Consider the following 27,960-nt stretch of genomic DNA (forward strand, 5'->3'; position numbering starts at 1 on the left):
CAACATCAGTGGTATCTATAACTCAACATGTGTCTGACTCATGGATAAATAACTGCAACAAAACAATTAAGTTCTTTTAACAAGGCAGAGGTCTGGCAGCTGGGAGACCCGGAGAAGGAGCAGGAGATATTTTCTTGGTCTCTTGTCACTGCTGACCATCAGCTGTAAAACTGGTCTCAACCCTGTATCCTAGTAACCTGAGTAACATGGCCAAAATATAATCAAATACATTACACCGTCGCCTGCTGCCTGTCTGTCTGGGAGAAGACTTGCGTATAGACTATACACATACTGTGATGGAAAAGTATTTAATCTGGCTCAGTCTGTAAAAACATGCAAACATGCCTGAACCTAGGACTGAGCTGTGTAAGGGGGTAGAAAACATGCGCGGTAGGAGGTGTCTTGTTATCATGTCAACACAAAGCATGCTCTCAGTGGACCAGCCTGCAGTTGCCTTGGAGACCAGCTAGAGTCTGTAGCAGTGAAATTATATAAAAATGATTTGTATTTGTTCAGCAGATGTCATCTAATAATTTCAGTCGATCCCACATGATGACATACTGACTCAAACATCACCTACATCAGAGCTATTGAATATTAATATAAAAATGTTTTTAAGTATTAACATTTTCTAAAATATATATAAATCAACTTAAAGCAGCTATAGTCAATAATATTGTATTAACAGTGGATCAACTTTCATGCTGTCCACTGTATCACTCGCACTGACATTGGCCATTAGGTGGAATGGACAAAAAGTGGGAGTGTGTGTGTTTTGCATTTGTCTTTTTATGCCGCCATGAACTATAAACATAGCAATGATCCGTCGGTTGACAATGAATAACAAAAGGTGGTTGTGTGCACATTTTGTTTACTGGTTTAATCTAATAAACATCCTCAAGATGTTTCAGAATCCTTATCTTAACAGGGCAATACAACCTGTATTGTGTTTTTAAAATAAAGAAATGAGACATTATGACTGTGGCTGGAGGTGGGAAATTCACTCCAGCAGCTCACAACTCATCCATTTGTTCTCTGCCTGAGAGTGTGAGAGTGCACGTGCAGCAAAGCCGCCACATCGACATTAGCTTTGCTGCACCCTTGTCTTTGTGGGTGTATGAAATACAATGTGTGGGAGGAAGTAGGTAGGTGGGGGAGCAAGTATATAAGTGAGCTAGAAGTCAGATTCTGCCTCAAACTGTTGACGGTAAAGTCAGTCAGTCAGTCACGTGGGCTCGCCTCTGTAACTGCACCTCCTCTGCAAAGCAGTTGCTTTCACTTCTGCACAACACTTTGTTTTAGCTTTAAATCCTTCCATCCGTTCTCAGGGCCTTCCTGCTGATCACACTATGTAATCTATGTTTTCAACTTGTCCTCCGGAAGTCTTTGTTTGACAGCCACACACCCACCCAGCCAGCCAGCCCTTCTCCTTCCCTCACTCTCCTCCTCTCTGCCTCACCACTTTCATAGTGCATCTTCTCTCTCATTTGCATTTGTTCCGCTTCCTCAACAAGAAGCAGTTGACGTGAAAGAGCTGTGTGAGACAATCGGGTTGAAGAGGAACACACGGCCTGGATGACAGAACAGATTGCAATGAGCAGGTACACTGAGGATGGGACCGTACAGTTACAATACTTTCTAAGTTGGATGTTTGTTGCTGATTGAAGTGAAAAGTACAAAGGTAAGTGAATTCTGTGTGATTGTTTTTCACAGTTTTTTGTTGTGTTCTGTGTTCTTGTAGTGTTTTTCTACACAGCATCAGATGTTTCCTGTTTTCAAACATTCCCTCGAAACAAGAAATTAGACACATCTAGAGTCCTGCTTTTTGTTTACATGTTGATGCTATGTCACATCTTTGCTGAAGCTTGTTCTTATAACAAGTAGAACCTTATTTTCAGTAGAGTTTAGCCTCTTTAAACCCGTTCCACGAGGACACACTTGTACATAATTTCAAACTGACTACAAGTGCTTGTAGTATAAAACATCCCTCCGGTGTGTGTTTGTATGTGTATATATGTACACCACAGTTGTATGTGTTTATGGACTTGCAGCATGTTTAACAATATGACATATTTACATAGCTGAAGGGAAGTGAAACACATTACAGTAAGAACGTAGATCTAAATTCACAAGTAAATTATGTATGAAAATTAAAATACACTCACACATTGCTTCGTGTTCTAACTCGACCATGAATAGAGACAAACTTTTCTCAGTTCACAGCTCCACAGAAAGTATCTTATGTGGGCGTGCTCATTCTGCACAACTAGAGAAGCATGTGCTCCATGCCAACTGCACCTCTGTGGGTGAATTATCCAAAACCACCATACATGTAGAAGCAGCATCACAGCAACATGAAATGAAATGAGCTAATATTAAGTTCCTTATCTTTCTACGGAGGTGGCTTTACTCTTTGATTAGACTGCTGTACAAATATGACACATGCTCATAATCTGTCAGGAGACACCACATGCTGCTGTGAACATCAAGGGTATGTCATTTAAATGGTGCAGACTGGTGACCGAGGCAACCACTAATGTCAGTAGACACATTTCATTTGGGAGATAAAAGCATCTGATGTACTCTATGAATATTTGACCTCACTCCATCTTCCCTCTCCTGATGTGAGTCACTCTCCTACATGGTTCCCTGTCTCTCTACTGTATATATACATATCTATTCATGTTTGTATCTCATATATTTACCACTGCCTGCATACAACACACATTTTAAGAGTTGTGTTCCTGCCCCACCTGCTCTTGAAATGACATAGCAGAGATTGAAATGCCTCTACATTTCTATGCGCTCTGTAACGTGGGTATTATTGGTCATCATAACAAGAATATAATTCAGATATAGATGTATTTGTATTCTGGTGCTGTAGAATGGTGGACATCATTGCAAACCATGTCTGCTTGGATTGTATCACCATCCAAAATCCAGACTGGATGAATTGCTATATTAGCCATCTGTCCTAAAGGGTGCTGCATATCTGTCATCATTAACTGCTATCCTTTCTTCTGTTCCAATGGTGCAATAGCAAAATATTCTCTACGAATCAAGCCTCATTTTCTTCTTTAAGAGCAAGACCTAGAAACATCTCTGCTAAAATAAATGCCATGTTTGATCTGAGGCAAAGCAGAGGTCTAATGTAAACTGTTCTTATCTTACAGGTAATTACAGACCTGGCACTGGTACATCACGACAGCAGCAGGGTTACCATGGAGACTGGCAAGCCAGGATTGCCAAGTGCTCAAGTGCACATCAGCCCTGTCGCAGCACAGACAGAGAAAAGGATGGACCTTCAGGCCCCACTGACGGCTGTTTACATCCAAACAGTGCATGCTCTACCAGCGCAGCCTCCTGCAGCTGCACAGGAGCCAGCCACACTCCATCTGGCCATTCCGCCTCTTTACTCCAAGGAGACGCTTCCCTTTCTGACTCTCCATATTGCTGGAGGACTGCAGGCTCAGCCAGGATTTAGTTTGGCAGCTGCTGCTCCTGCAGCCAGACCCAAGTCGGCAGGAAAACATGTGTGTCCTCACTGTGGACGGGATTGCATGAAGCCCAGTGTGCTGGAGAAGCATCTCCGCTGCCACACCGGGGAGCGGCCTTACCCCTGCACCACTTGTGGAGTTTCTTTTAAGACTCAGAGCAACCTCTACAAACATAAGCGTACTCAAGCTCATGCCCGCCTCTCGTCTGAATCAGAGCAGAGCAGCCTGAGCAGCCTGAGCAGCCTGAGCAGCCTAGACAGCATGTCTGGCTCCAGAGAGACTTGTACCTCCAGCTTGTCTCTGGATGAGCGCAGTGAGGAGTTGGGCAGCATGGAAAAGGATGCCAAACTACCTGCTGAGACCACCAGTCCAGCTAGTACTGCAAAGGTCTTCTCTGTAAATATGCAAGGTTCTGTCGGTGAACAGAACGCCTTGACCCCTGCAGGTCAGAAGACAGAAGCAAATGAAAGTGCAAATGTAACAATAGAAAAACAGCGGGTGGAAAATGACAAACCTTCGCTGACTGCCAGTCGACATCTTCTCCTTCAGAGACAAGAAGCCACTCTGTTCTCCAAGCAGTGGGAGAGCTCTGTATCCAGAGGTAAATCGCAGAGCCATGAGAGCACAGACTCAGGCTTCAGTGAGAGCAGTGACCACTATCTGAGCCCCGGCAGCCTTCTACCTGACCACAGTATGGATTCCCTCTCCGAATCCACTAAGGAGTATCTTGAAGAAACTACCGGCATACAAATACCTTCAGGACCAGGCCAAGGTGGACAGGAACCCAAATACACTGCAAGTGAGCAGAAGACACTGGAGGAGCGCATATCAAAACTGATTTCAGAAAATACAGCAGTTGTTGAGGACAAACAGCTAGAGAATGTAAGGCCGCGGAAGACAGTTCTGTCAAAGCAGGGTAGCATTGACCTCCCCATGCCGTACACATACAAGGACTCCTTTCACTTTGATATGAGGATCAGTAAGCCTCCAAATGTTGGGTTACAGAGAAACAGGAAGCCTGACTTCTCCATCTCTGTGCCCATGCAGCTATCCAACACCGTGGAACATGCCCCGCTAACCCGCAGCAACTCCCTCCCTTTCAGTGTTGCCCTCCTGCAGCCTGACATTAGCAGCCCAACCTCCTCCTATCATAGTGATTATGTAAGACGTGTCCAGAGGGAAAGCTCTGGCCAGATCAATCCAACAGGTTTTGCAATCAAGTCTTCATCCACCCACCGCCCACTGGTCCGGCAGACAGCCGTAGATGGCAACCACGCAACAGACTGTCTCTTCACAAATTCATCTGTGGAGGAGGCGTGCACCGGCAGTCTCAGCTGCGATGGGGATGGCGGCAACATTTGTGGAGAGCCAAGCATCAGAAAGTTCCGGAGGAAAAAAACACAGAAGTTTGCCTACAACAAGTGGTACATGTACGGAGGAGGGACATTTAAGAAGCTCTACAGTGCTGAGAAAGGTGGTGATGACAACGTTATCAAAGGCAGGAAATGTTCCACAAACCCAGAGCATGAGGTTGATCAGGGCCTGCCAAAAAGGTTGTCAGCTGTTCAAAATGAGACAGTAACAATAACAGCCTCAACAATACACTTCACAAGCAGCAGTGCAACAGTGTGCCACCCAGGCTGCTCTCCTGCCAAACTATCCCTTGTCTCTGCTGATGATGTCAATATAAAAACTAGCCAGCTTCAAACATCATGCAGCTCTCTCAAGACCCCATTTTGGAGAAACCTGTCTTTGTCATTACTGCCAGTATCTTCAATTGGATCATTGGTTAACAACCAAACAGAAAGGATGAGCAGAGCAGAAGCAGGGAGAATGATTGATGTAGAAAAACATTGTGACTCCACCTTGCAGCTCTGTGGAGCCCATATTCCCTCAGACAGGAAAAAACTGAAAACTGATGAGAATATAATTAGCCCTCTGGAGATGGAAACCGACCCTAACACACCGACCCTTGCCTCCGTCACTGGTAGTGCGCCTCAGCAGGATACAAATCTCAGTTATGTCAACATTCAAAACAATCAAAGACATACTCCGCTCAAAGCAGCTCTGATTCCAACATGCATTATCAATGCAAATACACCATCTGTTAGCACCTCGCCAGCCACTTCCCCACCCTCCACTGCCAAGGCCAGCTTCCTGCCAAAGTACCAGCTCAAGTTACCTAATGCTGCTGAAGCTGGTTCAAATCCCTCAGTGCATGATGTGTATAAAATGACAGGAATCGATGGCTGCACTTTCACCTCTGCTCTGTCACCCTCTCACACTGAGCAAACCTCACCCTCGGTCAAAACTTCTGAGAGGAAAGGTGATTATCCCGTCACCTCACCATTGATGCAGACTTGTGATATCAAAAAGACAAATGCTCTCAGGTCCACACAAGACCAGCTCCCATTACCTTCCACAGCCACAACCCTTTGTCAGGCTGAAACATCAAGACTCAATCCAAATGCAACAATTAGTCTAGCTGTAGTGCACAGGCAATTTTCATCAACCACAATAACCACAACCTGCCGACACAATGATCAGGCAGGATTATGCAGCACTTCAATACAGCCCTCAAAATCAGCAGGGGGCGCAGCGCCTAAGCAGGTACCCCGACCTGTTGCACCTGTGCTTTCAAACTTCTTTGCTACACCTACCAGAAACACAGCAAACAATCAGTCGTCTGCTGCTGCCATTACAGCTTTCTCTCAAAGTCAACCTAACCCTACCCCCCCTCTATCACACACACAACTCTCACCAGCATCAGATCAGAGGAGCCCTGTAAACAGTGCATACGCCAGCTCAAACAGCCCAGTCGTTCCTTGTCACAGTCACATTGTACCTTTTGACCAGATACAGCCAGATCCTCAGAACGTGTTTCATGTTCACACAGCAGACCTCCAGATATGCCTCCAGATCATATCTGATGAGCAGCTGGCTCTCATTGAACCCCAAATCAAGAAGCAGTCAGTTAGCGCCCTCTCACAGAGACGTGATGTGGAAGCAGCAGCCCATGAAGTCACCTCTGTCAACATGCGACGTAGCAATAATGGAAGGGACCATCAACAGCCAGGACATCGACAGGAGTTGGACCAAAGTGAGTCTTTACTCACACTTAACATGGAGAGTACAAAACCTCCACTGCCTGTACAATTTGGGAAGGCAGAGCCAAAGCTCCACCTGACTGAACGCAGAAACTCCACTACACTCTCAGCTGAATCTACACCTCCTGAAGCGCTAGGCTTGTCGCTACGCCCACACAAATACAGCCATGTAAACACGGTCACTGTGACTCAGTGCTCTACGGGCGATGTCATGTCAACTGCTGCTTCACTCAAATGTGAACATCCCCTTTCTCTGAACTGTTGTGCTGAAGAGCACGAAAGGGTCAGCCGAGGTGGACGGATCTCAACACAAAGCCAACACAAACTTAAAAATCAAGCATGTAATGTAGGCCCAATGAAAGCTATGGGGGAAGCCTGTGCATATAAAAGCAGCAGGTTAGATAGTGGAGAGACCCACCCCCCTCTGCAGGCTGGGCTTGGTCAGGCCTCCGGTGCTGCATGTGCTGATGAACTCTTTGGGTCACTTTCTTCTTTTTCCATCAATAAATACAAAGTGTCAAGACAGTTGAAGCCACAAGCATCCGTCTACTGCAGTAATCCAGTGGAATGGACATTATCAGAGGCTCTGAATTCATCTAAACATGCAAACATGGGATGTGACAGGGAGGGACCTTCAGACCATTCTGCCCCTTCACAGGAAAGTGAATCACTGGATGGAATCAGTTCAACCCACTCTGAAAAACCACTCGCTCAGTTTATTTCAGTGTCTTCTAGCATCCAGGTAGAAGGACCCAAAGACATCCCAGCTGTGCTTACAATTATTCAGAGCCCTACTGCAGGTATATATAACAATTATTATATGAAATATTCATATTGTATATGATCTGCAGTGTGTGAATTTGTCATTGATTTGCCTTTGAAGTCCAGCACATTGGATTTAAAATTAAACGATGAGGGTGAATAGCTGACTTTAAGGGTCCAGCCACAGTTCAGGTCTTGTTTGAATATCGTCCCCAGATTCTGGGGACAATGTAATGACCCTAAACATTCAGTATCGTCACAGCAACCATGGCTTTTGAGGCTAAAAGGACTTGACTTACTAAGTCTGCCAGCTGAACCCAGGGGCCCCGAAAGCATCACTGTCTACGGTGTGTGGTTGTTTTAGCCTTTAAACAGGTCCCATGGTATTACACAAAATATCTGTCAAAAACTAGCTAAAATATTTTCATGACATGTGTGGCATGATGCATCTTCCTAAAGTATATACATGTATTTATTTGAGAGAAATTGTACATCCTCCAAAGATTTGCTAAAAAGAAATATGATTTAATAGTTCATCCTCAATTGTTCAATACATTTATGTGTAAAAGGACTACAATAAGTGTTCTGGTGTGAATGTGAACATCCTCAAAAGAACCTGAGATGCTCTTTAACTCATCGTCATTGTGTAGGGTCCAGTCCCACGTCCTGCAGTACAGAGACGACACAATTTTAATGTGACTGATCTAAAACTGATGTACAGACTGCATTGGATTTGCTTTTACTAACTTTTACTAACAGAAACCAGTTTTAACCACAAGATGGCACTGTATGATCACTGGTTTGAAGAATGCAGGCCTTCTCTGAACTCTGTTTCCTGCAGAATCACAAAAAAATACTGTTTCTGAGGAGGACTTTTTGTCATTTGAGAAACGAAATGCAGGAATTCAGGAATTCTAATTATAGAAAAAAATATTAAATGATGATTGCTAAAAAATCTCTCCATGGTGATTTGAAATCATGGTCAAAACTGACAGCCCATGTGGCTCTGATCTTGACAGTGTGATTCTACCCCGTCACTGCACACAACACCAGCCACTCTTTATTGAAGGAGTTTGGGATTACAGACAATAACAAAGTTAAAAGCATTCTGGTGAGCACAGGATAAACAAAAGGCCATGGTCAAGTATCGTATTTTATTTTGTTGCGCTTTTATCCAAAAGTTAAAGTAACCACCAGCCATAGTTTCTACATTAAGGGTTTTACATTCCCATAGGGCTGGTGGAGTACTGTGCAGCCCAGCAACAGCTGCTGACACTGGGCCATGGAGAGAGCCCTGGGCAGGCACACAGCACAGACCGGAGGGGCTGCCTGGAGGGCCGAAGAGAAGATAAGAACGGAGGAATGAAGACAGATGAGGCCGACTATAACTGCACATACACAAGTTCACCAGGCATGACGAAGCCCGAGGTGAGATTGAATGCATTTATTCACTGTTCACTGGATGCATGTTTATTATACTATTCTTTTATTCTCACTGTTTCAGGGTTTACAATCCACACATGGGTATCATTTAAATGAGTGTACAGCCCAGACACAAGAAGTAAACTCAGATCCTCTCTATGGTGCCTTTGTGATTATTTAACACACCAACCCCCTACCATGTATACATACACTGAACATAAATCCTCTCTAAACTACACACAGGCAAAAGTCAAATGGCACAGAAAACTCCAAGTGTACATGATTTGTTCCCATCCAGCATTCTTTATAAATACTTTGTTATTGTTTTAATTATCCTTGAACTCCTTTAAAACTTTCCACAAATCCCACACAGATTCAGACTATTCTGATCCGGGGATCATGTGGAAGCAGGTTTCAGGCGGAATGGGTTGTTACAGAATTGTTTTTCATTTTTTAAAGATATTTACCAAAATAAAAGAGAGACACCCACACCAGAATTTGCAGCACAATAAATCTATGATCCCCAAGATGACGAACAGAGAAGAATGTGGTTTAAAAGATTTACACAACACAACAGATATACTAACCAGAAATGTATTTTACAGAACCTCACACGGTGGCAAGGCAGATATAAATTATGGCTTTATGAGCATTTTGCCAAAGTTTAAAACATCAGCAATCCATCATACCAAAAGCAGAAGAAGACAGCTGACAGCACTTACAGAAGTATTTTAGAGCTTTGTGGTATTGCAAGAAGCTAATGAGAAGGTTCAATGAAGGGAGCACAATGATCGTATGATGGTAATATTCTTCTCTTTTGAACAGGCAGAAGACAGAGAGGTAAAGGTGGGTTCCTTTAAACATTCCCAGCTATCTGAGCAGCATCTTTCCCAGACACACTCAGGAATGTCTGAATACCCTCCACAGAGCAAGTCAAATAACAGGACCTCTTCTGCCAGCAGCAGTCAGACGAGTCTTTCCAATTCTCCACAGCCCCTGTTGGAAATGAACAACTTCTATTTCTCCCAACAACACTGGGAAGGCAGCAGCATTCCTAACCAACAAACACAGATCTTATGTGAATCTAATGCAAGTATCAAAGCACCGGTCATATTAACAGAAACACCAAATGCTTTTTCACCAATTCACTCCAGCCCTCAGCAAACACGAACATTTTCACACAAGGTCCAAAAGCCGAGCAGCATCAGCTGTGTTGAGCCAGGACATGCTGCTGCAGGTAATAGTGGCACATCAGCCTCCACGCAGCACAGTCAACACTCTTCTTGTGCTGCAGCACTAACAGGGGAAACCCAAGCGTCAAACAACAATGTGCTGAATGCTAATCCTGTGTCGCCATCAGAACCGTTTACATACCCACAACCTGATGATTATCACGACACCAAGGATAAGGCACCAAGTGACTACATGGGGCAGAGCAGTAACCCTGGGGGAGCTGACATTACCAACAGATACCACTCTGTTTTCTTGTGTGGCCAGCTTCATGGCTACCAGCTGGCCGAGTGTGTGACAGTCAGTGGAGTGAGGCCTGTGCAGAGCTGCCAGGACTACACAGAGGACACCAGCAGTAGTGACGATGAAGGAAAGCTTATCATCGAGCTTTAATAGGAACAATACACATATGCCATTTTGAGTTTTATCTTCTACATATATACATTTTTCAGAGGCAGAAGTAATATCAATGGCTGAGTACAATTTGTGGGAAGAGCAAAGAACCACATATGTGAACTCAAAATAAGTCCAAATATGAATAAAAGATTACTTGTCATTGACTATTAGGGTACATATTTTTTATGAAGAATAATACATTGAAAGGTCAATGGACAACTTTGCATGTAGGTACAAGTTTGTAGGTACTACCAGGTGTAATTAGAAGTATGCAGTAAAACTGCTTGTGTCGGCCTCCTAGATGTAATTCCAAGTCTGACTGTCAGGAATGTCAGCTGTGACACGTCCCACATGTCAAAACGAGCCAGAGAAATCATAAATCATAAAACAAAGCCCCCGTCACAGGCAGTTACAACACAATACAATCCAATATTAAGACTAATGAGGACCATTACGGTAAATAAAAAGGAGCAATACACTGTTTGTATCTGCTTTCACTAGTTTAGTTTATTTTTATTATGAATAATTTAGGCTTACTTTCCTGGTGTAACTACAAAGCTAGCAATGTGGGCAACCATCTGGGATTAATGAGTGGATGCTCCCACTTTGGAATAACTGGAGGTTTTGCCGCCATTCCTATTCTGCCCGCATCATTATAAAAGCCTGCAATGCCTACAACAAGCTCACACGCTTGCTTGGAACTGAATATATGAATGATTGAATGAATATAAAAGAGTGAATGGCAATGACCTGTTTTTGTTTAGCCAGCTAGCTTTGTTACTTAGCTATTCAACAGAGACCTTTCTGCCCTGTGCTCATTGTCCGTTATCTAATGATAAAATAAATAGGTGGCTGATCATTTGTAGTAAGTGGAAAACAGCAGGGCTACTGTGGTTACTTGTGTCGGCAGCGAGTGTTTCTTTTTTACTTGGCTTCATGAGCAGACAGATTGTGTCTGTTTCTGCTGTTTAATCCAACCAATGAGATTACTTCTGCCCCTAAGAACTGCTCACACACGCTTACACAAACATGTCTGTCTACCTTCCCACACACACTCTCTCTCTCTCTCTCATAAAGTGCACTCTGTATCACTCTGCAACCTTCCCAGACAACACCTGTGTGTGTGACTCATGTAAACATCCTGCAGACAAATACCATTAAGTAGATCTCTGCTGCCAGTCAGATCTCCCCGGTGAAGCAGGCATTGGATTAGCCTGTCCCATTCTGTGTTTTGTGATGAGTCAGCTGATATGATTAGGCACCTGCACTCATGACAACAGGAAATGGGTGCATGTGAACATTTTTGTACATAATACCACAGCCACAGCTCACGCTGACGTGCTTGTCAATCCTCAGCCCATTAGTGGTCATAAAACGTTTTCTTCACAGGTGTATGTGTACAGGAGTGCAAGCAGATTTATTATTATGTTAAGTATGACTATTTGTTTTTTTTCATTTTCTAATTTTATATTCTTGGTACAGATTGCATAAGTAAGAATAACTGAAAAACAAATGAATTCATCTTTAATTTATTGCACATCACTTTGTGTTTTCAACTATCTCAACAGCCGGAGAGGTAATTAAACTGTTTCCCCTGCTCTCTTTGTGTGAGTCTGTTCTTCAGTCAAACCTCTGATTTGGTCTAAAGTGGCAGATAGATGCTGCCGTAGTCCTGGAGTAGATAAGGGTTAAAATTACGTTCCCATATAACAAATCTGCATTGTCAATAATTTTTCGAGAAAAACAGATTTCTTTCTGGATTACGTATATTTTTGACATATAACAAATAAGTTTCTAATCAAAGTCCACATAGGGAGGACGGGTGGATAAATTAGTCAAACCAACACGGGTCTTTCACCAAGCGTCCCGTGTTAAACCAAAGTCAATTGTGACTTTTTGAACTTCAAAAACGTAACAAACCAAAGTAATGGTGAATGGCAAATGGACTTGTATATATCCAGTGCCTTCCCAGTCTTCTGACCACTCGAAGAGCCTTTACAATACATGCCAACATTTACACATTTAAACACACTTACAGGACTGTCTCAGAAAATTAGAATATTGTGATAAAGTTCTTTATTTTCTGTAATGCAATTAAAAAAACAAAAATGTCATGCATTCTGGATTCATTACAAATCAACTGAAATATTGCAAGCCTTTTATTATTTTAATATTGCTGATTATGGTTTACAGCTTAAGAAAACTCAAAAATCCTATCTCAAAAAATTAGAATAGTTCCTCAGACCAAGTAAAAAAAAAAGATTTATAACAGCAAAACAAAATCAAACATTTGAAAATGTCCATTAATGCACTCAGTACTTGGTTGGGAATCCTTTTGCACGGATTACTGCATCAATGCGGCGTGGCATGGAGGCAATCAGCCTGTGGCATTGCTGAGGTGTTATGGATGCCCAGGATGCTTCAATAGCGGCCTTTAGCTCATTAGCATTGTTGGGTCTGGTGTCTTTCAGCTTCTTCTTCACAATACCCCACATATTCTCTATGGGGTTCAGGTCAGGGGAATTGGCAGGCCAATCGAGGACAGTAATGCCATGGTCAGTACACCAGTTACTGGTGGTTTTGGCACTGTGGGCAGGTGCCAGATCATGCTGGAAAATGAATTCCTCATCTCCATAGAGCTTTTCAGCAGACGGAAGCATGTAGTGCTCTAAAATCTCTTGGTACACAGCTGCATTTACTCTGGGCTTGATGAAACACAGTGGACCAACACCAGCAGCTGACATGGCTCCCCAAACCATCGCTGACTGTGGGAACTTCACACTGGATTTCAAGCAACTTGGATTTTGCTCCTCTCCAGCCTTTCTCCAGACTCTGGCGCCTTGACTTCCAAATGAAATACAAAACTTGCTTTCGTCTGAAAAGAGGACTTTGGACCACTCTGCAACTGTCCAGTGCTTCTTTTCCATAGCCCAAGTCAGACGCTTCTTCCGTTGTCTTGAGTTCAGAAGTGGCTTGACCATGGGAATACGGCTATTGTAGCCCGTCTGTGAACAGTGGCTTTTGATACCTGGACTCCAGCTTCAGTCCACTGTCTTTGAAGCTCCCCCAAATTCTGGAAGCGACTCTTCTTCACAATGCTGTTAAGGCTGCGGTAATCTCTCTTGGTTGTGCAGCGTTTCCTGCCACATTTCCCCCTTCCAACAGACTTTTTGTGGATGTGCTTTGAAACTGCACTCTGTGAACAGCTTGCTCTTTGAGACATTTCTTTTTGTGTCTTACCCTCCTGATGGAGGGTGTCAATGATGGTCCTCTGGACAGCAGTCAGATCAGCAGTCTTCCCCATACTTGTGATTTAGTTTACTGAACCAAGCTGAGTGTTTTTCAAGGCTCAGGAAACCCTTGCAGGTGTTTCGAGTTAATTAGACGATTCAAGTGATTCGTTGAACACCCTACTAGTATACTTTTTCATGATATTCTAATATTTAGAGATAGGATATTTGAGTTTTCTTAAGCTGTATGCCATAATCAGCAATATTAAAATAATAAAAGGCTTGCAATATTTCAGTTGATTTGTAATGAATCCAGAATGTATGACATTTTTGTTTTTTTAATTGCATTACAGAAAATAAAGAACTTTATCACAATATTCTAATTTTCTGAGACAGTCCTGTATACACTGATAGCAGGGCTGCCAAACTGCTCATCCTCTAATCCAGTGGTCTTCACAATGTTTTACGTGAGAGCCACATTGATAGGACAAAGTCAATAGGAGAGTCACTTTTACCGCAAAGTATGAAAAGCTACATCCAGTCATAAAAAGCACGTCTGCTTATTAATCTGTCATCCCACCCAGAACATACAATATGCAATGCAGCCAACCAATGCATTCAATAAAAGCAGGATTATCTTAATACTGGGATGATGTTGTCAAACTCTGCAAACAATATTTCTGCTGAAGCCAAAAAACAGTGTTTCACAATTTTTGAGTCTGAGAAGATTTTTTTGCCCGAGTCAAAATCCATGCGATCTCAAAAGATGCCTCAGATAATCGTTCAGCTGAATTAGTTGTCCTGTGTTTGAGCCTTTGATGTCCAGAAAGAGAAGAAGAATGGTCCTCTATTTTTATTTATTTTTACTAATTTCTCTTCCAGGTGCGTAAATTTCGTTGAATTTTGGATGCGTCGTCTAGAAATGCGGCTCCAAATGACTTCTCTTGAAACCAGAGCGGGTCTGTTTGCACATTAAGCACGAAGGGTTCGACTCGTGGAGGACAAATAAAAACTCCTCTGTCCACTTGTCTTGTATTTTCCTTTGCTCGTCTTGTATGGCTCGTACCTTTCTTTTTTTAACGGGAGCAGCTGTTGTCTGTCCACAAACCACATCTCCAGCATCTTCCTCTCGATTCCGCTGTGGTTTGATGCTCCAAAGACAAATCCTAATTTCCCTCGTTTGTCACACTTTGTTTCTGTCCAACTAGTGTGCAACTTTTTAATAAGAAATCGATCCATTTTATGTCTGTAGAAACACATGCTAACTAGCATGTAATGGTGAAACGAGTCGACCGGAGCCAAGCTAACGCGAGTATGAAGTGCCAGGTTGGTCGTAGTATCCTCCAATTAAAATGTTCAAATTTAGCGATATAAATTATTTTTTTAGCAAATGTCCATATTCATAAGCATGCTTATAACATATTTTTAATGAGCTTAAGTTAATTTATTTCTATACTAGCCCACCATGTATCTACCCGTCCAAGAGCACATTCGCCATTGTAGCGCTGATAGACCGCCAAAACTGGTAATTCCGCAGTGAGTCAGTGTTCCACTGAGCAAGTTTAAATATCTTGTTTCTGTCTATATTTGCATCTTTTATCAATTGTTATTATTATTATCTATTATTTGTAGGCTAATAAAGTAGACACTTTCAGTGTTTTAATGGGTTATGCTTGTTTTTAGTGTTGTTATGAAATATCTGTACTGACTCCATAATCATATCTATCAGCCCTTTATTTAGCCCACGGCCATGCGAGCCACCAATTAAAGCTTGGCGAGCCGTGCAATGAGTAACACTGCTCTAATCTAATGCTCATTCACACACACAGAGATGGCTGTGACTTTGGGAGCAATTTGGGGTTCAGTATCTTGGACATGCATACTGGAGGAGCTGGGGATCCAACAGCTGATCTTTCCATTAGTGGACGAACCGCTCTACAAAATATACCATAATATTTTATTGATCTTAACCATGCAGTTTAGTTTAGTTTTTTTAATTGTTTGTTTGAATTGACAATGTTAAACACGTGTTTTAAACTGCGACAATTATACGGGTTTCATTAAGTTTCCCGCAGATCGTAATTGCTGTATGGAAATGTCATTTTGTAGGTGACGGAGTTGTTACTACGAGTGTTACCGCACACATTTCTCTTTTGATTCATCTTAAATATAAAAGTAACAGATGACCAGAAATAATTCTGATTTGAGGAGCTTTGTTTATCTGTTGCTCAGCTAACACAAACCATATATGAAGACAAAAAAAGGTATTTATCTATCATCTAGCTCTTGCTTCTGTTTGAAACATAATTTAGATCAATTTAAAACACTGCCATGCATGACAAATCCATTCATCACATTTTAATACCCTTAAATTGTGTCACAACAAGTCGATGGTGGACCCAAGTGCAGCACACAGGAAACCAAGGATAATTGGTAATGACTTTTATTGGTAGTCAGGAGCAGGTTGTAGCCAAACCAATAGGTAGCAGGCAAGGGGCAAGTCGGGGCGGGCAGAGGGTCAGGAAACAGGCAAGGCAGGTTGAAGGAATCTGGTCCGGGTCAGGAAACAGGCAAAGCAGGCAGGTCAGGGGCAGGCAGGGTCGGCAATGAGAGATCTGTTCAGGGAAGCGCGCTGGACAGACTTGCATGATGCGGAGTACAATCTGGCAGTGAAGTGGAGGCCAGAGGAGGCTTAAATACCAACTAGTCTTAATTGTTTGCAGCAGGGAGAGTCAGGTGAGCTGCAGAGGAGGCTAGCAGGTGAGTGACACACTACTAGGCGAGCAAGCCTTAAAGCAGGGGTCGGGAACGTATTCCATACATGGCTCTTTCGATGACGCAATATGGTTTGCAGACCATTTTGAGCTGACATTTTTAGTAATCAAGTGGTTTACAATCAAGGTGTTCCCATTTCACTCCGAGCTGCAGTGGCGTCCGGAAAAAACGCACTCTGTCCGCACCTTCCATCGGCTCAGTCAAGCTCAGCTGCACACTGGGTTGGCGGGTCAGAGAAAGGCACTTCCTTACTTTAGCTCGGCACGCTAACAACACGCTTCAAGATGTCTCTCTTCAAGCCAAAGAAACCTAGAGTTGATTCTGAAAATCGTCACTTCCGGAGCGAATGGACGGACAAATATTTATTTACTTTGCCAACAAGTAAAAATCTGGTGTGTTCATCGTGCAACGAATGTATTTCCGTGATGAAGCGGCACTACAAGTCAAGTCACGGCTCGTTTTCTGCCAGATGTCCCGTGGGCTCAGGAACGGAGAAGGAAAGTACAGGGACCGTTAGCATCATTTAACGTAGTCAAGTGGCTTTTGGTCGCTTTTGCACAGAACAAGAGAGCCACGATAGCAGCCCTGCTTTGTTTTAGTTCTCTCCTCTCCTCCGCTGTGTCTGACTGACTGAGCCCCGCGAAGCAGAGGAGAGAATGTGAACGCGCAAAGTAACTCAGTAAACACGGAAACGTGCACATAAACAAGATACATATAATTTAATAAAAGAGCACCTGTTCAATGTGAAAACTGAGTTCTGAATATAAAAAAACCCCAAAAGTGTAATTTCTCTCACTGACTCAAACAGGCTCAACATGACAAGTCTGATATGTTTGTAGTTCTATAGGAATACATCACCTGATGTGATGCATTCTTAGTGTAAATGCAAAGACACATCTGCTTTATGATTCAAACAAGCCTACTTACTGTTATATTGTAAAAATGTATCCAACGTATGTATGTTATTGTGAGTCTGATGCTACTGTTTTACTATGTTCTATTTGCATTTAGTATTTCATTTTATGGATATGGACTTGTTTTCAAAGCACCTTATGTATGCTTGTAAGTGTTGAGGATATTATAAACAGGGCTACTTACTGGTAATGTGGTGAATACTGTTTTATAATATTTATCTTTTTTTTCTACATTAGTGGACATGAACCTGTTGGGAAACAAACTCATGTCTCCTTGATTTTAAAGATGCAACATTTTGCACTTTTGTGTCAAGCCTTGTAGCCATAGCTTTCCTACCTTTGTGTTTGAACTGGTTGCTTTCTGCTATGAATTATGGTGATACAATTAAAGTGGGAAAAGGGGATGCACGTGACTAGTTCATTTCATGTATTAGTAACTATTAACACTACTGTAAGTAAGTTATTTGTAGTGATTCATTGACAAAGTATTGTGTGGCCCACAAACCCCGAGTGATTTTCCTATTCGTCCCACTTGCTAATGAAGTTGAATAGCACTGCTCTAACTCTTGACTCAAGAAATCAAAAGCAGGAATCTGTCTAAATTAAATGTATTTATGTGCACATTTTTCGATATCAGTTTTGTTTATGGCCAAACACATTTTGTTCCATCCAACCATATGAGCCACAATCCTTTGTACCTGTTCTATTCTTTGTTGCTATCCATTTTCCGAGTTTGAGACCCAGGACTGTCATGGATGGAAACTTATATACAGTAAATGTTTTATGTCATGTTGTGACCACCAAATACAGAAATAGTCATGACACATGTTGGACGTGGATTTATAATTTAATCATGTCCGCCTTAAACAAGTCTTGTCCTTTGTTTCTTTTATTTTTGAACATTCAGTAAAAACTTTCCCAACTTCCAGGTGGAAAAGTCCCAAATGGAAAGTTATGTTACAAAAGCAGTGGAGACTTTGCCTGAGTTCTCGGCTCCCCCAGCCTACAACCAGACATCAATAGGGGTGGACGCTCGGGTCTTCTGTCACAGACAATCCAGATGTGACATTTTGTATTGTTCACTTCACATGCAGCTCATTTCATAAAGGAGTCAGACACAATTTCCTAATGTGCCTAACATTGCCAACATGTCAGTTATAATATATGTTTCTAAGTTCTTTTAAGATTGTGTATGTTTAAGAACGTGCAGTAATGTGAGTTTTTCTAGGGAAGGCTTTTGGTATAGACACACGTTGTCATGATAGACATTGTTTCTCTAGCGGAAAACAAGAGGGCGCTGCATCTGTGTTTGTACCATAGTGCTTTTCTCTGGCAACAAACAGTCACACTTTAATCAAACCTTCAAAAGCAACACACTTACCAAGAGTTATTAAAAGTTGAAAAGATAATGGAAAAGCTCAAGAAAGCTCATCTTGATTAAATTTGATCCAGGACAGAGTCAGGCATGTTCCCAGGACGGTCCTCAGTGAATAACAAGAACAACCATAAAGATTACCGATTTGTTTTATTCACATTTCATTTATCATCATTACTCCAACATTTCTGATGTCATTACAACCACTTGTGGGAAAAGCGGGCACTCGAGAATTTTTTTAAACCGTAAACTGGTTTAACAACATAACTCGTGAGGATTTAACAGAAGAAAAAGCACAATTCACCCGTGTGTGTGTGGTGTCCACTTTATATCTGGTAAGAGCTCATGCTAAAGCTATGTTTTCAATGTTTACGTTAAACATTTGTGCTTGATATACCCGAACACTGTAAGACCTTACTTCTCCATATCGCTGACTGGTAAATTAGGCACTTTCTTTACATTTGTTTGGCTTATTCTTGAGACTACTTCACTTGCGAAAAGCAAAGCACCAATGTGTATCTCAAGCTCTTTGAGAGTGATTTACACGGGCATGGACGAGCACCCTGTCATCTTTCAGTGGTTTGGTAAGAAGACTACCAACCCAGCCAGAAACGAAGACATTATAAGCATCTAAGCTCTTGTATGCCTTCATTTGTGCGTTGGTTGCCCACGACATTTGTAGCACAAGGTAGTTCACAATATCCGGATATTCAATTGGCTGTAATGAATCTAAATCCTCAATATAATCCGACGGCTTTAGCGTGTACGGGTCACGGCTGCAAATTTTGACTTTTCCTCTGAATCTTGCCTTTGCAGAGGACTCCAGAGAGTCACAATACTGAGAAGAAATCGGAGTTGTATTGCTGTTGTTGTTCGCTTTAGACGCCATTGTTGATTTGTTATCCAACCAACATGGAGTCGCACGCATAGGTCACACAGTTTTGTCACGTGTTTGCACACTACCTATACTGTAGTTCACTCGGCATGGAGACATCAATATACACACAGCATGCATAGTGTAGTTTCAATAGATAGTTTATCCTTGTGTCCTTGATTGGTATTGATACTATGATATCGATCGATAGATTGTAAGCATTGCCTGACAGCACGGTGTAATGCAATAAGCATGGTATGCTGACAGATATTGGCTGCAGCTGGTCGTTTCAGTGTCTCCTGATATGAACTCAGTGTGGATGTAAAAGGAGCTTATGATCAAAGTAAGGCCGTGGTACACCAAGCCGATATCGGCCGTCGGTTAATATCTAGCTGTCAGTGAGCGTCTGTCAGCCTTGTTTTTGCAGTAGCCTATGTCCCGCGCTGTCGGCATTTTTCGTCCGCGCCCTATTCAGCGTGTTGAATCGGCGGCCAAAACTGTCGGCAAAAGAAACCACTGTTCACGACTTCAGCTTCAGCGGATCAGTGCACGAGAAGAGAAACGGAAGTGAGATCAGCAAACAAATAACTTAAGTCAAGAGGGCACACACAGCCCTTTTTCTCTTATCTGAATACAAATGTTTTACAGCATCATGGCCATCTGGAATGACGCAATTGAAGACCAACTGATCAGCACGATGAAATGGAACGAAAACACTATTTCTTGTTTGTATAAACGTAGTCTAAGGTCTTCCGGTTGCCTCGTGTGAATGACGAATACAGACTTCCTCTGCCTGCTGGCGTGGAGACTTGTTGCAACTCACGCAGGCGCAGTACTGCGTGCATGATGGCTGCAGTCGTTGTGGTGTGTTCAAGTGCGACTTTTTGGGCAAGAGAAAGAGGTCATTTAAATATGCTTAAATAAAGCCGGATGCGCATCCGAATATTTAAAACATTAAATCAAGGAAGCGATGTCTTTCTTTTGTCAGATTGAAACTGAATAATGGGTGGCACATTTCTGTGGAAACTGTCAATAGGCCCAGATGGTCGACTTACAACAAACCACCAGCTCTAACTGTCACTCTCAACATCGTTCCTGTGCAGGTGGTCCGCTGGTTGGGGAATTAATTGGAGGATGGTTGATTAGCATACAGTATAATTCTATATACAACACCTTATCATACACCTTTATAGTACATATAGGTATTTTACGAAAATATAATTTATAGCCTTGAAAAACATTTCATATAAGACTTAGTTACAGTTTAATACAAGTTCCTTTACCTCCAACAATCTCACAGCAAAGTGAAGTAATTCACTCAGATGCTTTCAAGAATTCCTGCTTAAACTAACTCCATTCATAAGGATTCATAATATACTGGTTGTTCCCGTGACTGTGACGAATGAAGTCCCTGTGGAGAAGACATGGCTGTGAGATCACTTTGTCTGGGGATACTTTAACAGTAAGGGTTGAGGTGGTGGCCTTCATCATACGGCATGGACACGTGTGAGCTTCACCAAAGTCTTTCATGCTAGTCACAAGTGGGCCATGTAAATCATCCTCAGGATGAAAACACATGTGGAAAAACAGACTCAGACAGAGAGAGCTGGTAACCCTTTTAGTTTTTGTGCAAGCAGCTTCAACATCATTCCTCCATCAGTCTGATGGCAAGGCACCAAATAAGGGGGTGCCTTATTTAAAGACAACATATGTCCACCTTTTCAGGTTGTGAGCATGTCACTTTACTGTATGTTCATCTCAGCATTGGCCCCCTGTGCAGAGGTGCTGTCCTCTTGTCTGTTTCAGGCGTTGCTCGGGGTGACCTCCTCTGCCTGCTTTGAAGAAATACACAGAGACACTTAAAGCCACATGTGACCAGGTGCAGCTTATCGACTCATAGTTAAAAGACCATCATGAACCTTTTTCCTCAAATACATTTTTTTACCATTTTATCATCATCACTTAGGCCACGTTTGTGGCCAAGTGTTTAAATTTAGTTTAACTAATTAGAATTTGTTTCTCAGTTTTAACACATGAAAGTTAAATGAAGGTTCAGATTCTTTCGAGTCTGTCAAAATACACGACTGATGACTGTCCCCATCTTTTAGGAGGTAGAGAGGGTTGCCCACTAATAGGAAGATCTGCGGTTTGATCCCTGTCTCTTTCAGTCCTTTGCCATTGGTGTGTGAGTGTGTGTGTAAATGGGTACATATTATTTGTTGACATGTAGTGTAAAGGCGCTTTGAGTGGTCAGAAGACTAGAAAGGCGTTTTATAAATGCAAGTCTATATACCATTAGAGTTGGGTGAGTCGGGGAACACGGTCCTTTAACTGGTAATGCAGGATAAGCATTGTTCTTAAGGTTACCAGCAGGTTAAGTTGCATGATTTAGAGCTGATTAAATGTTTGATTTGATTTTGATGGAGACCTGTAGGCCGTTTTGTGTGTTATCAATGGATATGGTAAAGCATGTTTTCACAAGACATCTTCACTGTCTTCAGAGTCCTTTAAAAGAACATGCTTGTGTCATTTGTTACCTGTCCATACAGAAGCTGCTGCAGTCAGAGTCAGTGTGCTGTGTGCAGACACAGCGCTGGGCGGCCGCCGCCCTGCTCCCCTGCTCAGTCCCAGCAGAGCGCCGCACCCGCAGGGATCCCTGGTAATTGGACATACCATATGGTACAGTGTGCCTAAAGAAAAGAAAATAACTCCTGTACTTTACACTGACATTACAAGGCAGAGGTCTACTTTCTTACAAGGCTTATAATGTTCATGTTTCACAGTGCGTCAGAGAAACAGATTCAGCCCGTGGCAGTGTTATACTGGACAGCACTATACTGAGAGGTGTTTCTAATATTTTGTCCTTCACCATTTGGATGTGGACAGAATATAAGAAACACCTTTCAGAATACTGCGGTCCAGTACCTCACCACCACAAACGGCAACCCGGCACCAGATGACCTCATTTAACCACTCTAAAAACAGTGTCTACAACACTAATAATGAGCTTTGCAAAGACATGATTTATTATAGAACTGTCATTACATTAGTAGAATTTAAGTTATCAAATCAAAAGAAACATTTTAAACGTTCAATGTGTAATTCCGAACCACCTGCTCCACAGAAATAGGGTACAATCTCTAATGTTTATATTTTAGTTGCAGTAGTTTGCCATATTATTGTATTCTAATTTATTCTTTATATCGTGTATTGCATTTACTCCTGTGTAATGCCTGTCAGTCAGTCAGCAGGGCAAGAATACCAGCAGCCTGCAGTTCCCCGGTGCTGTGGCTGAACTCCAGCTAACTGCTAACTGAAGCTACGCTGTTTCCCGGGGCTGCAGACAGATATACACACAGAGAAACAGCCTCCTGGCAGCTGGGAGGACAAAGAGAGGTGGTGCAGGGGGTTTTCTCCTTTCTGCCACTTTGAATGTAATCGAATAAACAAACTATAAAACAGACACGGAACATGTCTGTAATATTTACAAGAGAATCAGCAGCTGTACTTCTCCCTGTACTGAGGCAGACTGCAGCTTCAGTGACTCACTATCACCTCTAGAGGATAAAGTGGTATTACAGGCTGGACGGAGCGCAGCTAGCTGTTAGCATACTAACTTCAGTAGATATCTCTGTAACACAACACAGATTAAAGACGTCTTTGACATAACGTCAACACTGTTACCTCTTCACACTCTGTTCATAATGTTAGTTCACTGTTTTAAAGTTTGAAGTTTAAATTCTGCCATATCTTACACATTGAACCTTTAAAGGTTGAACTTATAATTCATGTTTTATGATGGCATTAAAGTGAAGGTTGGGCTGTCTCTTCTACAGCCTAAATGACATTTAAACAAAAACACTGCTGCACAAAAGACTTCCACAATTTCACTCTGATGTTGGTTTTATGATGTTTTTATTATATGCAAAAAAAGCTAATTGTGATCCTAAAGTGGCTTCTAAGTGTATGTGAACATTATTTATGTATTGAAGCCTCACAATAAACTATTATTACTAGTACAATTATTGTATTACTGTAAATGAGAAGATGAGACATGGCAAGACATTTTCTGACCATGCATGTCTCCAGAGTGCAAACCTGAAACCACCTTACAGGATATGAACCTTTTCAATTCCTCCTCTACTAACCAAAGCATCAATCACATCTAAAGTCAGCTGCTGGCGAACTCCATGTCTGAAGGACTGTCTGCATCTGACCCTTCTGTTTGATCTTTACCTTTCACCTTGAGGTGGATGTTAACACCACGTATTGGCCTAAGAAGAATGTGAAGATAATGAAATGTCATTCTGAGAACTTGCGTAGTTTTTAAGATTTGCATTGTGCAGTTTTTCCTCAAGCAATAAGGAAAATAGATAGAAGCACCATTAGTAACACAATCTAAATCCATCAGTGCAGTACACCCTGCATGGTTTACATGTTACAGATGAGTCTGTCGCTGACTACTGAAACCTTTTGACATGCTGTTCTAACAGCGAGCACTACACTGCGCAGGCCCCTCCGTCCTCCATGCTAACAAGTACATTTCCAAAAACGTGAAGTGGAAAAATTTACTAATTTCAATGCTAAGTCTAAGCAGGAGCTATCAACGTTCTGTGAGACATTAGCAAACAATATCTGCAACACATTGGACACAAAGCGACAGCAACTTGATTCACTCCACATGGTATAACCCTCGGGCACTATAGGAATAAATCTAGAAGGTTGCACACAGCCAATTTACAGCTTCATCTGCAATGTGTTACTGTCGGAAAACACAACGTCTTTGATCTCATCAGGGTTTGCTGTTGGTCTGACTGTATAATGCATACACATTTTCAAAGAGTGAATCGGCACAAAAGCATGTTTTTAAATGGCTTATAAAAGTTTGTGCATGACCCTGCATATTTTCAAGGTGTTTCTAAAGTCCTGCATTAACAACTATTTCCACACTGCACTGCTGGCTGGAGAAATATATATATATATATATATATATATATATATATATATATATATATATATATAGTATTCCTTTAACACAAAGTTTCTCTGTAACTCACATATGTGTGCCTCCTGTCGTATACGAGTGTGAATGTGAGGATAACTTTCCAGTTTTACGATGTTCTAATAATAAGATACTGAAGCTTAAAGTGTGTGATACAGACATGACACATGAGTAATACAGTAAAGAATGAACAGCACATGATGCTATGATGCTTTTATAGTGACGTGACAGTACTATTGAAGACAAAACAAGTGAGCATGACTTACTCTGGTGTGTTGATCCAGATGATGTCCAGGTGGCAGTAATACACACACTCTTTGTCCTTGTAAGTGTAACACGTGCATCTCTTGGAACGCCTCGTGGGGACCCGCGGGTCACAAGCAGAGCAGGGCTTCACTTCACCGGCAAGGTGGTCCCCAGCGCCGGGCAGGAGCGGGCTCAGCTTCCCTTCCACCTCCTCCCTCTGGCTCACATCTTTGTTCCACGATGAGCCTGCAGGATCACAGACTTTCTTTCATATCTTTGACCTGAAAAAGCATTACTAAATGTCGGATTTTTCTGTTTTCGTATAAATTAAGATTATTAGTGGTAGTCTAATCTCAGTGACTGTCATATCAACACTGGCTGTAATTTCTGCTGATCTGATTGGTCGACAAGTCAACTAGAAATTAGTTATCTGATTATGGATTAATTAATATCATGCCAACAGTAAAGATATCAAACAGGTCTGTGAGGATTCTACTCTGTTACACATCAGTGTAAATGACTTCTCTGTTGTCATACATCCCTCTCAGCTTGCATGAGTATCTTTACATGAACAACAATTTCACTCTTATGTTGGTTTTATGATGTTTTTGTAATGTGCAAAAATCCTAAAGTGGCTAATAAGTGCATGTGAAAATGATGTATTTATTGAAGCCTCACAATAAACTAGTCTAACACTACAAGGCTACTCACCGTTTGCCAAGGATGCTGTCACCACGATAAGAATCAAAACTCCGACGCATGACACATTAGCCATCACACATGAAACATCAGAAATTAAAATAACAAATGTAAGAATAAAATTAATTTAAAGATGTACAAAGAGGAGGGTAAAAAGCGTTTCTCTTAGTCCTGATGAGCTGCTGCTGCTCCGCGTGTGCCTCCCTCAGACACACTGTGCTTTATTAAGAGCTGACAGCTCAGCGACGAGTCACCTGTAGTATCACACAAGCTTCCTGCTGCACCTTTCAAAATAAAAGCTTTCCGGTCAAACGCCAATGAGTAGTTTAATACACCTGGATGAGCTGAGATTTACAACCGAGAATGAATGTAATTTGCGAAGGAAAGAGTTGTGCCTGTCATATTAAATTCAAATCAAATTTATTTATATAGCCCAATTTCAGAAATTACACATTTGGGAGCTGCTCTAGTTGGGTTATAAGGTAGGCCTACTATGAGATCTTGAAAATAAGCTGGTGCTAAGGGTTAGCCAGTGGAGCCAGGAGCCAGTGCAGAGCAGCTAATACAGGAGTAATATGATCCCATTTCCTTGTTCTAGTCAATACACTTGCTGCTGCATTTTGGATCAACTGAAGAGTCTTAAGCAACTTTTTGGGACAACCTGATAACAATGAGTTGCAGTAATCCAGCCTTGAAGTAACAAATGCATGGACTAGTTTTTCTGCATCATTTTGAGACAGGATGTATCTTATTTCTGCAATGTTCCGTAGATGAAAGAAGGCAGTCCTTGAGATTTGTTTTATGTGGGAGTTAAAACACAGATCCTGATCAAAGATGACGCCAAAATTCCTTACAGTGTTGCTGGAGGCCAAGTTAATGCCATCCAGAGCTTCTATGTCATTAGAAAAAGCGTTTCAAAGGCGTTTGGGGCCAAGTATAATAACTTCAGTTTTGTCTTTAATATCAACAAGTCATCCAAGTTTTTATGTCCTTAAGGCATGCTTAAAGTTTAGCTAAGTTATTGGTATCATTTGGTTTAATTGATAGATATAATTGGGTATCATCCGCATAACAATGAAAGTTTATAGAGTGGTTCCTGATAATATTGCCCAAAGGAAGCATATATAAGGTGAATAGAACAAGTCAATTGGAAGGTCTGTGATTTGATACTTGACGGGCATCCTAACCCACATGTTGATTTGTCCTTGGGCAGAATGCTGAACCCCAAATTTATTCTGCTGCCAACGGTGTGTAAATGTGTGTGTGAATGTATATACATCCTGATGAGCAGATGGCATGTAGCCTCGGCCACCAGCGTATTTGAATGATGACTTGTTGTTAAAGCACTTTGAGTGGTCGCAAAATGCATCTAGTATGTACTATATTAACCCTCCTTGATCAAGACTTTTCAGCTTCTTTAAAGGACTGGTAGCCAGATAATAGAGACAGGTTGATCATATTTAACAACAAGGTTTTAATTAAGTGTACAACTTTCTTACAGTACACAGAGAATCTCTCTGGAAATCTAGTCAAATGCTTTTCTTACCAATAAGATTGTTCCTCATCACACATCCCGTTTGTTCCTTATCTATAATTTCTTCTAATATATCATTACATCTATTCATAATTATATTTGCAAATATTTTATAGTCAGTATTTATAATGGTAAGATGTCTATCATTTAAATGTAATGTCTGTATTAGATTCATCACCTTTTTTATACAAAAACAAAGATTATAAATGGGAGTGAGCAAGCGTATGACTTCCTCTAAATACAAGTGATAAAATGCCAAAATTCACTGTGTCTTTTATTATCTCACCAGTAAGTGGAGTAAAACTTGATGTGCTGTATGAGGGGACAGTCCTTAACAAAGTGTTTACAGTTCAGGTGTTAATACCTGTTGTCTTACATGCGGTGGCACATAACTCTTGACTAATTTCTCTTTTCCTGCTCACATGTTTCCACTCTCCCTGGACAGCCCAGCTGCACTCCTCCCCTGCAGCGGTCTGAGTGGCTTTGTTGCTTCATGCTTTTGCTTTTGAGCCTCTGCACTGTGTATCCTGGAACCTGCATGCACCTTTATCCTGTTTACCTGGGGAGTCAGTAACTTCAGTTTGGACTCTTTACCCATGTAAACCTATGTATGTACTCCTTTTCAATAAGTCCCTGCCCTGTTGTCTGCGTTTGGGTTCTCCTTCCTTTGTTACTGTAACAGTTTGGGCGGGAAGTGTTGAATGCCCTTCATCATCTTTTTCTATCTTGTTAGTCAAAATGTGTTTGAATCTTCAGAAAAGGTCAGAAGGGTTAGTCTGAAACAGACTGAACCTAAAAGCGGCCTGCAAAGGAGAAAGAGAGTGACTAAGTCATAAATAGGAGGAGTGAGTTTTTGATTTACATGTAACACCAGCAGTATGGTTTATCACAGCTGTC

The 27,960-nt window shown here is 41.7% G+C and overlaps 2 protein-coding genes and 1 long non-coding RNA gene across 7 annotated transcripts; 2 read left to right on the forward strand and 1 right to left on the reverse strand.

Annotated features, from left to right (window-relative positions):
• The first annotated feature begins 1,546 nt into the window (after window positions 1-1,546).
• znf831 (zinc finger protein 831) lies at window positions 1,547-12,018 on the forward strand. 2 transcript variants are annotated; one of them, XM_029432346.1, is made up of 5 exons: window positions 1,547-1,681; window positions 3,174-7,404; window positions 8,601-8,794; window positions 9,614-9,634; window positions 9,716-12,018. In XM_029432346.1, the coding sequence occupies exons 2-5, from the start codon at window positions 3,222-3,224 to the stop codon at window positions 10,409-10,411; spliced, it is 5,094 nt and encodes a 1,697-aa protein (XP_029288206.1). In that variant the 5' UTR covers window positions 1,547-1,681; window positions 3,174-3,221; the 3' UTR covers window positions 10,412-12,018. The 2 variants fall into 2 exon arrangements, with proteins under 2 accessions (XP_029288206.1, XP_029288205.1); XM_029432345.1 differs by having other exon boundaries at window positions 9,614-12,018.
• A 4,134-nt stretch (window positions 12,019-16,152) lies between these two features.
• On the forward strand, window positions 16,153-22,886 carry LOC115007689 (uncharacterized). 2 transcript variants are annotated; one of them, XR_003832224.1, is made up of 3 exons: window positions 16,153-16,404; window positions 22,132-22,241; window positions 22,827-22,886. It is a non-coding gene; the product is annotated as an uncharacterized LOC115007689 (long non-coding RNA). The 2 variants fall into 2 exon arrangements; XR_003832225.1 differs by having other exon boundaries at window positions 22,823-22,882.
• On the reverse strand, window positions 19,563-25,734 carry LOC115007688 (endothelin-3). Of its 3 annotated transcripts, none has more exons than XM_029430631.1 (4): window positions 25,542-25,734; window positions 24,851-25,076; window positions 22,130-22,272; window positions 19,563-21,414 (listed from the first exon to the last, which is right to left on the reverse strand). In XM_029430631.1, exons 1-4 carry the CDS (start codon window positions 25,603-25,605, stop codon window positions 21,341-21,343), a joined length of 507 nt encoding a protein of 168 aa, XP_029286491.1. In that variant the 5' UTR covers window positions 25,606-25,734; the 3' UTR covers window positions 19,563-21,340. The 3 variants fall into 3 exon arrangements, with proteins under 3 accessions (XP_029286491.1, XP_029286490.1, XP_029286489.1); XM_029430630.1 differs by having other exon boundaries at window positions 22,120-22,272; XM_029430629.1 differs by having other exon boundaries at window positions 19,563-21,417; window positions 22,120-22,272.
• Between the last annotated feature and the right edge of the window lie 2,226 nt (window positions 25,735-27,960).

This window comes from Cottoperca gobio, chromosome 5 (genome assembly GCF_900634415.1).
Source record: "Cottoperca gobio chromosome 5, fCotGob3.1, whole genome shotgun sequence".
NCBI classification, from domain to species: Eukaryota; Metazoa; Chordata; class Actinopteri; order Perciformes; family Bovichtidae; genus Cottoperca; species Cottoperca gobio.

Excerpts from the sequence above, each read along its gene's own strand:
- znf831 (XM_029432345.1), top strand. The coding sequence starts at position 3,222 with ATGGAGACTGGCAAGCCAGGATTGCCAAGTGCTCAAGTGCACATCAGC. Across the intron at positions 7,405-8,600 it reads TATTCAGAGCCCTACTGCAG|GGCTGGTGGAGTACTGTGCA; the intron begins GTATATATAACA and ends ACATTCCCATAG. Across the intron at positions 8,795-9,613 it reads CAGGCATGACGAAGCCCGAG|GCAGAAGACAGAGAGGTAAA; the intron begins GTGAGATTGAAT and ends TCTTTTGAACAG.
- LOC115007688 (XM_029430629.1), bottom strand. The coding sequence starts at position 25,605 with ATGGCTAATGTGTCATGCGTCGGAGTTTTGATTCTTATCGTGGTGACA. Across the intron at positions 22,273-24,850 it reads ATCTGGATCAACACACCAGA|GCACACTGTACCATATGGTA; the intron begins GTAAGTCATGCT and ends TCTTTTCTTTAG. Across the intron at positions 21,418-22,119 it reads AGCAGCTTCTGTATGGACAG|CAGGCAGAGGAGGTCACCCC; the intron begins GTAACAAATGAC and ends ATTTCTTCAAAG.